This window comes from Danio rerio, chromosome 17 (genome assembly GCF_052040795.2).
Source record: "Danio rerio strain M-AB ecotype USA chromosome 17, GRCz13ab, whole genome shotgun sequence".
Classification (NCBI taxonomy): domain Eukaryota; kingdom Metazoa; phylum Chordata; class Actinopteri; order Cypriniformes; family Danionidae; genus Danio; species Danio rerio.
In genome coordinates this window covers 28,804,421-28,821,363 of record NC_141037.1, presented here as the reverse complement: position 1 = coordinate 28,821,363, position 16,943 = coordinate 28,804,421, and the positions used below count along the sequence as shown (strand labels likewise).

At 36.7% G+C, this 16,943-nt stretch overlaps 1 protein-coding gene across 5 annotated transcripts in view; it reads left to right on the top strand.

Annotated features, from left to right (window-relative positions):
* Positions 1-16,943, top strand: part of msrab (methionine sulfoxide reductase Ab) — a 79,272-nt gene that overhangs the window by 4,550 nt on the left and 57,779 nt on the right. For 2 of the 5 annotated variants that reach the window (XR_015513435.1, XM_087290627.1), the window contains exon 1: positions 13,805-16,306. The exons of the other annotated variants lie outside the window; for them this stretch is intronic. Coding sequence is in view for 1 of the 2 variants with exons in the window: in XM_087290627.1 (XP_087146753.1) it covers positions 16,078-16,306 (229 nt within the window). In the remaining variant the exon portion in view is untranslated. Of the gene's footprint in view, positions 1-13,804; positions 16,307-16,943 lie in introns of those variants that run through there. 5 annotated transcript variants of the gene reach the window in all.

Here is a 16,943-nt window from a genome sequence, read left to right as displayed (position 1 = left end):
TGCGTGTGTGTGTGTGTTAGTGTATATTCTATATTCTTTGTGCTCGGTGCTTTTTTTGTGGTAAGAGATTCATTTAAATGCACTTTATTGCTTCGGTGTTTCGTTAAAATGACTCTACATTCATTGCATTTGGATAACATTTGATTGAAGGATCGAAGAATATGTTTTTTTTTCCTGCAAAGAATTCAACAGATTTAAAGAAATAAATTTTTTTCTTTTTTTTGTAATATCACAGATTTTTTTCTCTTTTTTTAACAGCAAAAGAGAGATTTTCAGCCTTCATCGAAATAATTATTATTATTTTTTAATTTAATCCCAGAGTTCATATTGTGTATGTCTGCATCAGATTAAAAACTCCATCAAAAAAGAAATAAATAAACAAAAACAAAGCAACCAGATGTTCTGTAAAGCGGTCGGTCTTTGCGCTGCATCATTTTAAAGAGGTCACATAACAGATGGGTCGCTAAAACGTCCTCACCGGCAAGCCGAAACGGGACATTTACAAGATTACAAAGACTAAAGCTAAATGAGTTTAAAACCTAAACCTGCAGTATTTAAGGGTGAAAGATCACTATTCTAAACTAATGCATGCTACAGTGAGCGATTGGGGGAAAGGAAAGCGGAGCACAGATTCACATTGACATGCGTTTTCCTTTTTTTTTTCTGTGCTTCTGCTTTAAAGGTATATGGGTATAATGCTGAGTTGGCCATTATATGTGTGTCTCAGGAGTGTGTATGTATGTGTGTGTGCCTATGGGCTATGCACAGATGTGTGTGTAAGCAAGCACTGATGCGTGTGTGTCTGTGCAGAAAGCTTGGTCGGTCGTTCAGTAAATCTGGCAGCATGTGCTGTTATGTTCGCTGCTTTACTAGCATGCATGCACAAATATATAAAATGCACATATAAATGCAAAAAAGGGCAATTTGTTATTGAATTAATATTCAATAACAAAGATAAATATTCTGCAAGTATTTATTTGCTGTGGTGTTGCTTAAAATGTTGTCTACAAAATGTTGTTCTAAAAGATGACATTTAAATCAATGCTATGCTTTAGCATTCTGTTGCAGAGAGCTGTGGTCTATTGTGTGGATAAATGATCATCTCAAACTGTATCATGCAGAATATGCATAGGGTTTGTTTAATTATACTTTTTGTAGTAGAATGACGATTAAGTGTTGCTAAAATAAGCAATAAGCATGGTTTTAAATAAATGCATATAAGTGGCTTTTTTAGATTAATTAAACAGTACATGCTTGATTCAGATTCACATTTTTTATTTTAATAGAAAGAGAAATTATAAAATAATATTCTGTATAAATGCATATAAAATATAAATGCATATGAAGTGCACCAATAAATGCAAAAAGACGATTTGTTATTGAATAAGCACATAAAAAAATTCTGTAAGTTTTTGTTTGCTGTCATGTTGTTTAAAATGTTGTTTAATAAATTATTGTTCTGAAACAGACACATTTTGACGAATATAAAAACTGTTCCTTTAAAATACTTTTTAAATATCTGCAACAACTAATGACAAATGAAACCCTTGCCATTTATTAATGTCTATGTTGTTCTGAGCATGTATGACTTTAACTCTTCTGTATAACCCAATTGAAAAAAGGTTAAGATTTTAAAATAGCTGTGAAAATATTTTTTTTCTAATTTTGAAAAAAATTATATCTGCAACAATCATCATATAAATCACAAATTAAACAGATAGTTAACCTAAGAATGAAAGTCCTGGCATAATTTATTTGTCCTCGTTCCAAACTGCTGTTTTGTTTTTTCACTCTTCAACGAAATGTAAAATATTAATGAAATATGAGAATAAAGAATGTTGCTATTTTTTAGAAGACATTTTTAAAGTTTCTGCAACAAATAAATACAATTTGTTGCTAAATATACTCAAAGAATTAAAAGAACATAGACATGTTTTGAAAATGATAATCTAGCTTCCATAAATTTACCCTTGTCTTGTTTTTAGTCTTCTGTGGACCACATAAGAACATTTCAAAAGTAATTTTTTCTGTTTTTCTGCAGCAAAAAAGTAGATTTCAGTCATCACATCCTGTACCCTAAATCAAACGAAACTAGGGCATAATGTATTGTAGTTAGTATGACGAAATGTACTGTATATATATATTTTTTTTTACATATGTTTTGAACTTTAAATGTTTAAAATTGGAAGATTTAATATGTCCTGGCATAACATAAACATTTAAAAAATGTTTTTTTTTTTTTTTTTTTTTTTACATTTTATTCACCCTCATGTCGTATTAAACCTGTAAAACTTTTGTGGACCTCAAGAAAACATTTAAAATGCTGCATCTGTTTTCCAATAGGCATTTTTAAAGTTTTATTTTATTATTTTTTCACAGAAGAAAGTCAATAAAACAGTTCTGGAACAGTATTTGTGAATATTCAATTGGACGATGCTCAATTATTTCCTCTAATTACATCCCTTTAAATATTATTCCACTAGATGGAAAAGGTATGTCATCGAAGCCTTAATGCGTCATAGATGTACTATAAACCCATTGCTTTCGTATATGGCGGTACAGTACATGATGTGATGCTGGTTGTGGCAGTGCAGTCTCCAGTGTACAGCTGAAAGCATGAGCTCCCGGTCATCATGAGCGCTTCATTGTGGATGGATCGATGCCCTGCTCTCCCCCTGGGTCACTGCTGTCCTCCAGTGCCCTTAATATTAGTGGCAATTTCATTAGCTCTGACCACATTGCTCTGATAGAGAGGCCGACGGGGCGTTTTTTTTTTTTTTTTAGGACTTGCTGATTAGGTAGAATCACTGAATTGATATCACATCCAGAAGAGCTCAATTTAGCATTTTCTTCATACCGTCAGATCATTATTGGTTGTCTTTATAATCAAACCTCTGGAATATTGCATTCGGGATGGGATCTTTTATTTTTGGAAGCTTGTTGAAATATAACGATGCTCCTAGACCCTAAAACATGACTAATTCCCCCAAAACAGGGATGGGAACTTCTCATTCTGTCTCAGTTTCTCTCTCCCTCCCTCTTTTCTCAATACGCCCCAATAGTCAGCCCAGCAACAGCACACAGAAGCTCCCAAAAGCAACCCCCCTCTCGCCGCCTCTGCATCCAGTGACCCAGTTTCCACCCCCTCTCTAAAACAAATCACTCCATGACCCACTTCTTGGTTTCGCACCACTTTAACGTGCGCATGTGCTTCACAAAATTATGCATCTGTCTTCGCTCTGAGCTTCAGAGGCATTTCATCTGTGCGTTTGGTTACGGAAAAATACTGCTGGCAGTCTAAAATCCCCCACATTAATAATAAACGCACTGAGAACCGGAGGATTTTCTGCTTTCCGTATGTAACATCAGTATGTCTGATTATGATAGGAGAGTCCTTCAAGGTCAGAGTTGCCTCGTGTCCACCCATAAACATAATTCTTTTTTCAATAGCAATTATTTTAATCTGCCACTTTTTGTGGTACATTTTAGCATAAGTGCGCGATTCGTAATTAAAGTACGTCGTCAACGGCTGAATTATTTTCTGATTAATGTATGTGATAATGCACGTACTGCTGATAATAAGAACATGTCAGTGAGACTGTCAGAGGCGGCAACAGGAAGGCAAATCAATTTTGCGGCCTATTTAAGCAGAGAGACGAATGGTAATTTTTAATAATCAGCTACGCTCAGACGGAGAGCCGCACATACAAACAAACTTGAGTTTATAAGGATTAATAGGTAAACATTTGTAATGTTTAATAGAAGTGTTTTCCTGCGAAGGCATCTGCATGCCGACAGGCTCTTGAGTGGAGTTTATTTTAAATGAGCAGTGGGCCACGGACATCCTTACAAATCTCTGACTCAGAGGTGCATCGTTTAGAAAAAATTTGTGGAAAATGCGCCATTAATTAATGCAGTGGTGTAAGTGTGTGTGCGCTGCAGTAAATGAAAGGCAGGGGAGATCAGATTGACCCTGACTGACTGGTGTCAGGATCCACATAACGCCAATTAATTTTCCTGGGTTAACTTCCTCCACCTCTTCTCTTGCTTTTTCTCTCTCTCTAGATTTATTGGCAATTTCTGGAGAGAGAAAAAAAATCTATTTACTGTACGTCAGGCACTAGTAGAAATCCAGTAGTAATCCAGTCATGTTTGCTGCCTTAAATATCAGTCTTTTTTGTATTTCAAACACAAGCCATACTGGCTTTTTATATGTGAGAAATTTATTAAACTGTTTTTTAAACCAATTAAAAATTATCAAACAGAAACTTATTGGTCTCAAATAATGAAGTCTCTAGAATTTGACTTTTCTTCTTCTGGTGTGGTTTATGCAACATGCTCATTGAAGTATGTGCTTCAGCCTATGTTTTTGTGAAAAAAACTTACTTTAACATATATTTGACTGCAGTTTATTATGACACCAACATCTTTTGTTCCATTTCACTCTAATGATATTTAATAGGATATTATTATTGTAGTACTTTGCACAAGTCCATATAAATACCACTAAACAGCAATGTATAAGATTTTAAATCAAATACGTTGGCCTCACCTTTCTAATTCCATATGAACAACTTTTCTGGCATGGTCAGTTTGGTAAGGAAGTCATTGATCGCGTTGCTTTTTTTTTTTTAACGCTTGCTTTTGAAAACACTTTAGACCCTTTTCACATTTTCGAGTTTGTCAGTAGTGGAAGGTTTCATAGTTGAGAAAATTTAGAGCGCAGTGAATGGGAGAGCACAACAATTTTTTTTTACAATCTTACTTGCGGAAATAATAAAAGAAAAACTCCACAATGGTGTTATCAAGACTTTCAGAAAACAGTAAAGATAGTGTGAGACTGATAACGACAGCCGGAGGAGAGAATAACGTCAAATTTACTGTCCTGTCCCATAGACACTGCAATAGAAACACCTCACGTAAGCGGTAATTCGTTTTTTGTAAGTTGACGCAAAGATGATATAATACATGCATAAATGCAGATAAATGTTCTTACGGATTTCTTTTTATCAAATATTAAAAACTTTTAAGGATTTAGGATTATGTTAACCGGTAAACACATCATAACAGGCTTGTGAAAAGGGTCCAATTGTTAGGTTTAGGGAAGGGTGTAGGTCAGTGGTTTGCTGGTCTGGGTGATATGTATGACAGTGGCTTCTTGTGGACTTGTACAAGATGAACATGTACAGTTGAAGTCAGAATTATTAGCCCCCTTTTGATTTTATTTTATTTTTTTTAAATATTTCCCAAACTATTTTTAACAGAGCAAGGAAATTTTCACAGTATGTCTGATAAAAAATTTTTCTTCTGGAGAAAGCCTTATTTGTTTATTTCGGCTAGAATAAAAGCAGTTATTAATTTTTTTTTTAAATTTTGAGACAATTATTAGCCCCTTTAAGCTATTTTTTTTCTCGATAATCTACAGAACAAACCATCGTTACACAATAACTTGCCTAATTACCCTAACCTGCCTAGTTCACCTTATTAACCTAGTTAAGCCTTTAAATGTCACTTTAAGCTGTATAGAAGTGTCTTGGAAAATATCAAGTAAAATATTATTTACTGTAACCATGTCAAAGATAAAATAAATCCGTTATTAGAAATAAGTTTTTACAACTATTATGCTTAGAAATTGGTGAAAAAAATAAACAGGGGCGCTAATAATTCAGGGGGGCTAATAATTCTGACTTCAACTGTATGTAAAACATAACAAAACATACCCCAAGTAACATATTTCATAAACTAAATTGTACCCATAGCAACGTATTTTACATTTAGATAAAATGTAAGCTGAAGCACAGATTTCCAAAAGGCCTGCACTGGGTTTATACTCTCTTTTTGCAATATAAAAGGGTCCTAGTATTAAATTAATGTGCTATATTTTCAGACAACCAGTGCCACCCTGATGTGTAAATTGTAAACCGTATCTTCTGCAGACTGTATGACTGAGATTGATCATTTCACTCTGGGGATGGTTGAGGGACTCAAACAAAAAGGTTTAAAAGGTTTAAATCCACACTGATGTTCTACACTTTTAAACATGATGATGATCTCCAAATATTTCTTATTTTGTTAAAATATCATTGTTTGCAATATAGTACTGCCGTTTCAAAATAATAAATAACAGAACATAGTTGCATACATAATATAATAAAATAAAATATAATATAATATAATATAATATAATATAATATAATATAATATAAGCGATGCGGTGGCGCAGTAGGTAGTGCTGTAGCCTCACAGCAAGGTCAGTTGGCATTTCTGTGTGCAGTTTGCATGTTCTCCTCGCGTTCGTGTGAGTTTTCTCCGGGTTCCCCTTTTTCCCCCTATAAGTCCAAATACATGCGGTACAGGTGAATTGGATAAGCTAAAATTGTTCGTAGTGCATGTGTGTGAATGAGTGTATGGGTGTTCCCCAGTAATGGGTTGCAGCTAGAAGGGCATTCTCTTTGTAAAACATATGCTGGATAAGTTGGTGGTTCATTTCACTGTGGGGACCCCAGATTAATAAAGGGACTAAGCTGAAAAGAAAATGCATGTTCATAAATATGGTGTTACTGCAGTTTATGAACTTCTGCACAAACACCTGAGAAGAAAAGGAATTATTGGCACTTTATCAAATGTATTGTAGCTGGACCTTATTAAGTGTACAATGTCTATAAAGTACGCGTTTTTTTACTAATAGTGTTTATTTTTTGTCTTTTGACCTTTGCCATGTCCTTTGAACTGAATATCCATGCAATTTGAAATATCTCTTAAGGTACTGTAGGTGCATTCGGAGATTAAAGATGTGTACTTATTATATAAATGTGTTATGAATTTAATGATGCAAAAAAACACAAAAATGATCTAATTTAAATTTAATTAGCATAATACTTGTTTTAAACATTGATAATAGTAGGTTAACAATTTACAGTAGTCCATTAGTTAACATAATGCAGTGAGGAATATTGCAAAATTTTTTATTAATCTATATAACAATATCGATATAGTTATTTATAGTTCATAACCTCAATTCTACCAGTTGTTAGCTAACGTAAAATATCATAAAAATTTTACATGTTCATGCCAGATTTTAGTAAGGCCTTGTGAATTGTCGTTTCAGTTGTTGTGTTTTTCTTTTGCTGCTGTAGCTCCTCTGCTTCAAGGTTTGACATGCTCAGAAATGCTTTTCTGTAGACCTCTATTTATTCATTTGTTCTCTTTTTGGCTTAGTCCCTTTATTAATTAGGGATCACCACAGCGCAATTAGCTGCCAACTTATATAACATATGTTTTCACACAGCGGATGTCCTACCAGCTGCAACCAATCACTGGGAAACACCCATACACTCCCATTCACACAAATACACTACGGATAATTTAACTTACCCAATTCATCTATTGCGCATTGTCTTTGGACTGTGGGGGAAACCGGAGCACCCGAAGGATACCCACGCGAACACTGGGAAAACATGCAAACTCCACACAGAAATGCCAATCTTCTTGCTGTGAGGCGCAAACCTCTGTTGTAACAAGTAATTTCTTGGGTTTCTATTCCAATTCTTTTTGCTTTGACCAGTTTAGTCACTCTCCTGCCCACTGGAAATCTTTTTTAAACCATTCTTTGTCATTTCTGGAGATAGTTGTGCATGAAAATATGTGTAGATCTGCAATTTCAGAAATAAATAGACCGGATTGTCTGGCACCAATAATCATACCATGTTTAAAATCATTTAATTTACCTTTTTCGCCCTTTGTGATGTGTGCAGTGTGATTAAATTTTTACATTGACCAGTTATGCAGCTATATACTATATTCAATGTAAGAGAGCACATCCTAAAACAACCACGCTGGTGTGAATTTTTATCAATTTTGCTTATGCATTTCACAGCGCCTCCTCAGTGCTTCCTCTGTTTTGTGAAGCTTGCTCACAGTGAAAGGCCTATAGGAATCATTAAAAGCCTACAGCCACAAGAGCGAGTGGAAACGGATGACTATGAGGGGAGGGAGGAAGGGAGACCAGTGGCACGTGTCCAGATTAAACGTAATCCCAGCACAGGATGCCAAACAAGGCTTCAGGTGAGAGAGAAGCTTCAGCAGGTGGGGTTTGTGGAAGGACAGGTGGTCAGGAAGACAAGAGAAGGGAGAGAGAGAGAGAGAGTGAGGGAGGAGCTGTGCACTGATTTGCCCTACAGTATAATAATACCCTCTCTGGAATGGGAATAAAAGACAGGTTGAACTGTATAATTGTCATTGCATGCATGTGTATGTGAACGTGTAATATGTGTTTGCATTCTTGATCATTTTCAAATGTTCAGAATGGGAAATAAATTAGATAGAAATAATAAAAGGAGGGAAAAAAAAGCTGTGTTCTGAAGGACCCGACCCACCTAAATATAAACAGCTCTGTAAACATCAAGTAATAAGTAGTTTTTTCAGGGGCGCAATGCTGCTTGTGCAACTCGTGACGCTGGATCTCTGTTATAGTGTTTGTACTTTGTAGGGTTTGGATATGTTTTTTTTTTAAATAGGATTTTTAAAAATAATTGTGTATTTATATTTTGTAGTTGTGTGCAAGCCTATGTCTAAAGATCTTTTCTAACCCCTGTGGGATAAACGATAAAGTTTATTTTCAAAAGAATTGAAAATGTTTAAAGTAATTAGAATATAGATATGCCCTGTATAAAACAAATAATATATACATATGATAATAATAATAATAATTCCTTACATTTATATAGCGCTTTTCTGGCCGCTCAAAGCACAATGGGGGGGGGATCTCCTCATCCACCACCAGTGTGCAGCATCCACCTGGATGACGCGACGGCAGCCATTTTGCACCAGACCACACACCAGCTGATTGGTGGAGAGGACACAGTGATGAAGCCAATTGGAATATGGGGATGGTTAGGAGGCCAGCTGGCAGATTTGGCCAGGATGCCGGGGTTAAACCCCTACTCTTTTCGAAGGACATCCTGTGATTTTTTTTTAGCAACCACAGAGAGTCGGGACCTCAGTTTTTAACATCTCATCCGAAAGACGCGCTCACTGAGCAATATAGCATCCCCGTCACTATACTGGGGCATTAGGACCCAAACAGACCGCAGGTTGAGCGCCCCCTGCTGGCCCTACTAACACCACTTCCGGCAGCAACCTAGCTTTCCCATGTGGTCTCCCATTCAGGTACTGACCGGGCGCAGCCCTGCTTAGCTTTAGTTGACGACCATGTGAGAGTTGCAGAGAGCTAGCTGCCAACATATACATGCATACAGCTGTGCTCAATTTTACACACCCCTTGAAGAATCTGTTAAAATGTGAATAATTTTAACAAAATAAGAAAGATGATACAAGATGCATGTTGTTGTTTTTTATTTAGGACTGTCCTGAGTAAGATATTTTACATTTTTACATATACTAAAACATAACTAAAATCACTTAGATAATCTGCTGCAAATGTATTATAATCTATTATATTAGAGGTGTCACGATGGTGCAATGGGTAGCAAGATCGCCTCACAGCAAGGTCACTGGTTCGAGCCTTGGCTGGGTGAGTTGGCATTTCTGTGTGGGGTTTGCATGTTCTCCCCGCGTTCACTTGGGTTTCATACGGGTGCTCCGGTTTCCCCCCTACTAGTCCAAAGACATATGCTATAGGTGAATTGGGTAAGCTAAACTGTCCATTGCGTATGTGTGTGAATGAGTGTGTATGGGTGTTTTCCAGTGATGGGTTGCAGCTGGAAGGGCATCTGCTGCGTAAAACGTACTGGATAAGTTGGTGGTTTATTCCGCTGTGGTGACCACAGAATAATAAATGGACTAAGCCGAAAAGAAAATTATTATATTATATTATATTATATTATATTATATTATATTATATTATATTATATTAAACATGCAATTATGTTCTGCTGTTTTGAAAGTAAAATCTAGATTGAAAACAATGATACTTTAACAAAATAAGTGCTTTGTTTAAAAGTTTTCACCCCTCAGCCCTTAATGCCTCATATTTCCTTCTGGAACATTAGTGAGAGTTTAAACCCTTTTTAACAGTTGTGTTAAAAAGGATAATACAAGATGCATTTTTTTTAGTACTGTCTTGAGTAAGATAATTAAAGGTAGTATAAGATAAACTTTTGATTATTTTATTTTGGTAAAGTATTATTGTTTTTAATCTAGATTTGACTTTCAAAATAACAGAACATAATTGCATGTTCAATATAATATAATAAAATAAAACATTGGCAGTTCAATGACCCCTGATTAATAAAGGGATTAACCCGAAAAGAAAATAAATGAATTATATAATAAAATATAATATAGGTGACACGGTGGCACAGTGGAAAGGGCTGTAGTCTCACAGCAAGAAGGTCGCTGGTTGGAGCCTTGGCTGGGTCAGTTGGCGTTTCTGTGTGGAGTTTGCATGTCTTCCGAGTGCTCCGGTTTTCCCCCACACTCCAAAGACATGTGGTACAGGTAAGCTAATTTGGTAGGCTAAAATTGTCCGTAGTGTATGTGTTTATGGATGTTTCCCAGTGATGGGTTGCAGCTGGAAGGGCATCCGCTGCGTAAAACATATACTGGTTAAGTTGGCAGTTTATTCCGCTGTAGCGACCCCAGATTAATAAAGGGACTAAGCCGAAAAGAAAATGAATAATTTAATAAATATATTATAATACAATATAGTATAATATAATATAATATAATATAATATAACTCCAGTTCCTAAATGTAATTATGACAGTTTACATTTAACAAAAAGGTAAGAATTATTTAGATATATTATACATTTTGTGCAATGTGTGTCCATGAATATGGTGTTACTGCAATTTATAAACTTCTGCACAAACACTTTTTTTATGTCCTGTCAAGTGACAAATAGTGTTCATTGACCTTTGCCATGTCCTTTGAACTGAATATTCACACCATGCAATTTAAAATATCACATAAAAAGGCTAGTGTTTAATTCATGAGGCATTTTTAGGGATGCAAATATACCATAGAATGAAACAAAGAAAAAAAATGTGACATACTGACACAAGTCTCTGTAGTCTGTGCATGTGGGATTAAAGGGAGGCTGTAATCTGACCATCCCATGTGGGGTAAGAGTGTCTTACTCTAGGCTGCTCTGGGGTAAAAACAGCAAGGGTGGAGGGGGAGGGGAGGAGGATATCTGCTAACCAGTTAACGAGTTCACCAGCTAATCCTGAAGTGGGATTGGGTGGATGCAGGCCTGGATTGGACACAGTGGCTGCAGTGTGACCTTCACGGACACACTGTCCATATATTTCTGTGTGAGTAAAGGGGGAAGACGGGAAAAAAGGATTTCTTTAGTGGTGACGCAGAATCATGATTTATTATTTTAATTAAGCATCTCACTCGAGTGAGACCAGCAAAGCCACAATTATGCTAAAACACCCAACAGTCGACTGCCTCTTTTCTTTCTCATGTTAATCAGAAAGAGATGTGTGTGTATATGCCGTACGCATTCAAAACTAAACAACACTCTCAGCTGAGGCAAAGATGCCATCGCAAAACTAATCAATTTTTAAAACTAACCCATCAAACCTGGCGCCAAAAACACAAGGCCAATCCCTTCAGAAAAAAGGCCTTAATTAATCTCTGATTAACTCATCCCGTGAATCCATTTATCACTTGCGCTCTCCTTTTCTGTCTCTGAATATCCAACATTTTACCTTCGCTCTCTCATTCTCAATCTACAGTAATCTGTCATCCATATATTCAGCTCTCCTGCACATTCTAAATCCCATGATCTGAACCTTCAGCAGGTATGAAAGGCATCTGACAAAAATAAATGTAAATGTAAATGTAAATGATCAGTCATTAATGGCCATCTAACAGTAACTAGGAGAAAATATAGTTGCAAATCACACACACACACACACCTTTTTGCTCCAATTCATGAGGCATCTACCTAACAGCGGCTTTGTTGCCATTTACAGAAACAGCAGTTCAGCATCCCTCCACCCACTCAGAGTTCACAGACCTCAGGAAAGAATTGCAAATACCTCCACTGAAAGAGACAATATTATGCACCAAAAGTCCTAATGATGGAAATCCACAGTTGTAAACCAAACAGTGCAGTCCATCTTTATTCAAATAACCATAAAAGTGTCATTTCGTGTCTATCTTACAATGTGATATTTTATTTAGATTTATTTTATCTTTATTTATTCAGACCAGAACTGCCCAAACCAGGGCCCAAAGGCCAAAGTTGGCCCATGCTAACCTAAGATTTGGCCCACCTTTCCATTTGAGAAGAAAAGGAGAATGATGAGGAGATGGTTGGGCCGAAAATCTTTGGCAGAGATCCTCATTTCAAATTTGATGTAAAGTTTTGTTTGTTTGCTTTGTAATTTCTTTTGTTTTGTAAATTAATCTAATTATTAAAAATGTTAAGACTGTCATTTGACATAGGAGGCAATGCACAAGACATCAGTGAGCAAATCAAGGCAGAGGCACATGCAGCTTAGTGTATTTAGTATTGATTTCCATTGTGTTATTAATAGGATTGTTTATGTTTTTACTGTAATAAGTTCATCATAAACATTTTCTAAACAAACTGCTTTAGTTAATGTAATTTAAAGCAATGCTTTGTAGCTATTTGTAAATATTAGAAAATTAATTAGGAAATTACTCAGGGAAACTTTTATGTAAAATAGTTTTGTATATTTACCTTTGTCCCACAGCCCTCAATCAAGTTTGGGTTTTCGCCCTTTATAGAAAAAGTTTGGGCACCCCTGATTTATAAAAATACCATACATGTCACCATGATTTGTGGAAGACACTAGGGTTGTGCCGATAGACGATGGCATCATCCATCGTTGATGGCCAGTAGACAACACGATGCTGGATCGGCATCGCCGATCCTCCGCCCCGCCCTTGTTGCAAACCCGCCTATGAAAAATACACACTTAGGCCCAGTTTAAACTAATACGTCTTAGTGTTAAGATGGCATTTTAGAACGAAAATTATCCACATCCACACCGTGTTTTACCTAGCATGTCTGAACAGCCCTCCGTCTGCTGAAAATGCACATCACGTGACCACACAGCCAGCCACACACATGCACTGTCATGCACTCGCCTGAGCTCCAGTGAGCAGTCCATGTCGGACAGTTTATCAAGGATGTACCGCTGGATCGCGTCTCACTATAGTTGTTAAACATGATATTCAGACATCCCAAGTCTCCCGGAAGTTTCGGGAGTCTTTTGCAAATGCATAGAGACTCCCGGATGCCCGCAAACGAGTGATAATCTCCCGGAAATCGCACGTCTCCCTCTCGGTCCTCAAATTAATTGCACACCCTTCTCACCCCTCACCACCGTATCCCTCCTCGCTCTTTAGACACGTCGAGCGCACTGTCAAACACCCCCATCCCCCCAAAGGTATTAGAATGTTGATGATGACAACATTTTTATAGCAAACTGTGGGATATGTAGACTTGGGAATGCAAGAGGTCAAGAATTGATGTTATTTATTATTGATTGTTCAAGCTACCTTACAGAAGTGCTTTGTTTGTTAACAGAGTTGTTAAATGTTAAAATAAGGTGAATTAAATAAAAAATATGGAACATTCTGGATCTGTTTCTTCGCTCTTCTTTATTATTTTTTTAATGAATTATAAAAAGTAATAGATCGGGTTTTGGTATCGGTAGGTACTCTGAATCAAATGACTCGGACTCGGTCTCAAGGGCAAAAAAACCTGATCACAACATTCAAACAAGAATCTTCAAATCTTGTGGTGCAAGAATCATATGGTGACATTTAAAAAAAAAACTAAGGATCCCAGTGCAATCTTTTAAATCTTTATTTGTATCCATCAACAAGATTTAAACTTTTTCCAATTGTCCATATGCACAGGACAGAATGTTGCATTTTTACATAAATATCTGTTACACAGGATGATGATGGAGCATCATAAATCATCTTAATCATATTTTGATATAGAAACTTGAATTTAAAATGTTCTCTGTGTATATAAAACCACTTTTGTAAATGTAATTTAATCTAGAAAGGCACGTCTCGTCTTTGTCTGTAGCAGATAAAATCATTGAATAAACATTACAAAAATTAGAAAGAAGCAAGACAGTGAATCTGATGTGGAGTTTAAAAACAGTACCGCAATTGTAATCCTATCTCTCTGTTTAAACATCAGTATATCACAGCCTCCATTAAGCAGTGGTTTCCTCGTGTTTTATTTTAGCAATGTTGCTTTCCTGCCTGCATTTGGTTATAATTATATCTCATTTGCAAGGCAATTTCAAAGCCTCTCTTTCTGCCCTTAACACCTCCATGGTGACACCATACCTACTCTTCTGCTCAGATAAGAGACTGTAATTTGACTGAAACTGAAAATAACAAACAAACAAACAAAAAGCCTGCTATATGTCTTACTTTCATCCCTCCAGTCTGAACGTGTATATAATGCATTCTTTTTTGTCTCTATCTATCTATCTATCTATCTATCTATCTATCTATCTATCTATCTATCTATCTATCTATCTATCTATCTATCTATCTATCTATCTATCTATCTATCTATCTATCTATCGGTCTGTGTCTGTCTTTTATCTATCTATCCCGTTAACCATGTAATATTTTCATATATGGAACAGATTTGGACAGAAGCACGATATCAACTTAAATGGAATTTAACTGCTCTGTTATGACCTGCACTGATTAATCTTGTAAGTATTACAACTTATTCATCTCACTCTGATGTTTTAAAGAAGATAACGCAAGCGTTTTGTCAGTGTTTGTATGTGTCTTTATTTTGAGACATGCCAATAAATCCAATGGTGTTCTTTATGTTAAGCTTGTTTATTTTTATAATAAACTGAAATGGGGCAGCACGGTGGCGCATTGGGTAGCGCTCTCGCCTCACAACTAGAAGGTCACTGGTTCGAGCCTCGACTGTGTCAATTGGGAATTTCTGTGTGGAGTTTGCATGATGAGTGGGTCCCTCCCGGTGCTCAGTTTCCCCCACAAGTCCAAAGACATGCAGTATAGGTGAATTGTGTACGCTAAATTGGCCATAGTGTGTATTCGTGAATTGAAGTGTATGGGTGTTTCCCTGTGATGGGTTGAAGCTAGAAAGGCTTCCGCTGCGTAAAACATACAGTATGCTGGATAAGTTGGTGGTTCATTCCGCTGTAGCGACCCTAGATTAATATAGGGACTAAGCCAAAAAGAAATAATGAATGACTGAAAGAATAGATTTGAACTGAAGGTTGAAGCACCACACATCAGCCTAAATTCTGTGAATTTATGGCTGTATTATGACCTGTATTGACAATTTTTGACAGTTTACTGCTTTTCCATGGCACTGTGTGCAGAATTACATGAGCAATTTAACATTTTGAGAAAGCCAAAGCATGCTTTTTGACAGAGTTTGGAGGCAGTGTGTTTTATTTTGACACATGCCAGCAAATAAAGCCACCACTGCAATGGAAAGAAGTAATGCACATGCACAGAAATAGCAGTAAGTGGTTTTGTCTCCTTTTTAGCTATTTGGTACTTTCCTTGGTTTCTTGTTAATTTTTCTGGCCAAATATTGTATATTTATTATGATATTTAATTGAATTTAAAGGCTGTATTGTGACCTGTACTTGCAAATGACAACAATACATCCGTTTCATCTCACTATCCGGAGTTCAACGTTTTAAAGGCAAAACTCTTTCTTTCTGATAATATTTTGAGGCAGTGCCTTTATTTTGACACTAGTCACTGAATAAAGCCACCACTGCAATGGAAGGAAATAATGCAAGTATTTACACGCACAGAAATCGCAATAATCATGATGAATGGATTCCAGATGCTAATTTTAATGTATGCAGGCGCGCTCCTCCACGACAGTACACAGATGCTCAGTTTTGCTATGCCGGCAGACGTAGTGACGGGGGGTGCTGGTAGCTCATTTGCATGCCGAACTGCTATCTTAATGTGGATATTTATTTTAATTTAATTTCTTACCCGCACATACCGCACGGGAGGCTTTTGTGGCAAAGTCACATTAACCTCTGGCTAGTTAATATTCATCTGGCGAAGTGCCTCAGCGCTTGATGAATATTCATGAGGTGGGCGCGGCTGTGCCCTCACTCCTCCTCCAGCTCCATGGCGCCCGCGCGGGCATATTTATTTCCGCAAGCAGGAGCGCACGCGGCCACCATCCTCATCACCTTCTTCGTCCTGCAGCTCGGTCTGTGTGTGGTAGTCGCTCAGCTCGAAATGGCAAACAAGAGCGTTTTGCCAACCAAAGAGCGCGCGCTGAAGGGCAGGGAAGAGAAAGTGGTCGTGGCAGGTAAATCTCTTCTCTCGTCAAATTCGGCTGCCACGAAGCGGGTGGTGTCGAGGGACACTGATGTAAAAGCAGGTGGATAATGTGACTCTTACCTTTCACATCTATAAGCTGTCCTGTGCTACATGACATCCGGGACATCGGCTCTTTAAAATACGACTTCCGCATTCAAACAAATGCTTCGATAACAAATGCTGACAAATTCCACGGTTATAGTCACTAATATCATTATAAACTAATGCAAAGTCTGCTTCATATGGTGAAAGCTTTATTATTTAGTGTAATATGTTTTTTCTAATGAAAGAGATACTTGTAGATAAGGTAACTATTTAAACACTACAATTTATATATGTATTATAAAAGTTCTTCTACAATTCAGTTCTTTGTAGGTTTTGAAATTATGTTTTCAGGTATTAAAAGTACTTTATAAGAAGCAATTATTTACGGACGGGCTAGATACCAGCCTAATGGACTAAAACTTTCAGCGTTTTGTATTACTCAACAGAAAGAAATCATCTTAATATACTACATTGTAATAAAATCTTTCAAATATATTTAGTATTTTCTTTCAAATAAGATGCACATTAGCTTTATAGCTAATTCTGGCACAACATGTCATGTTGTACATTATCCTTGTACA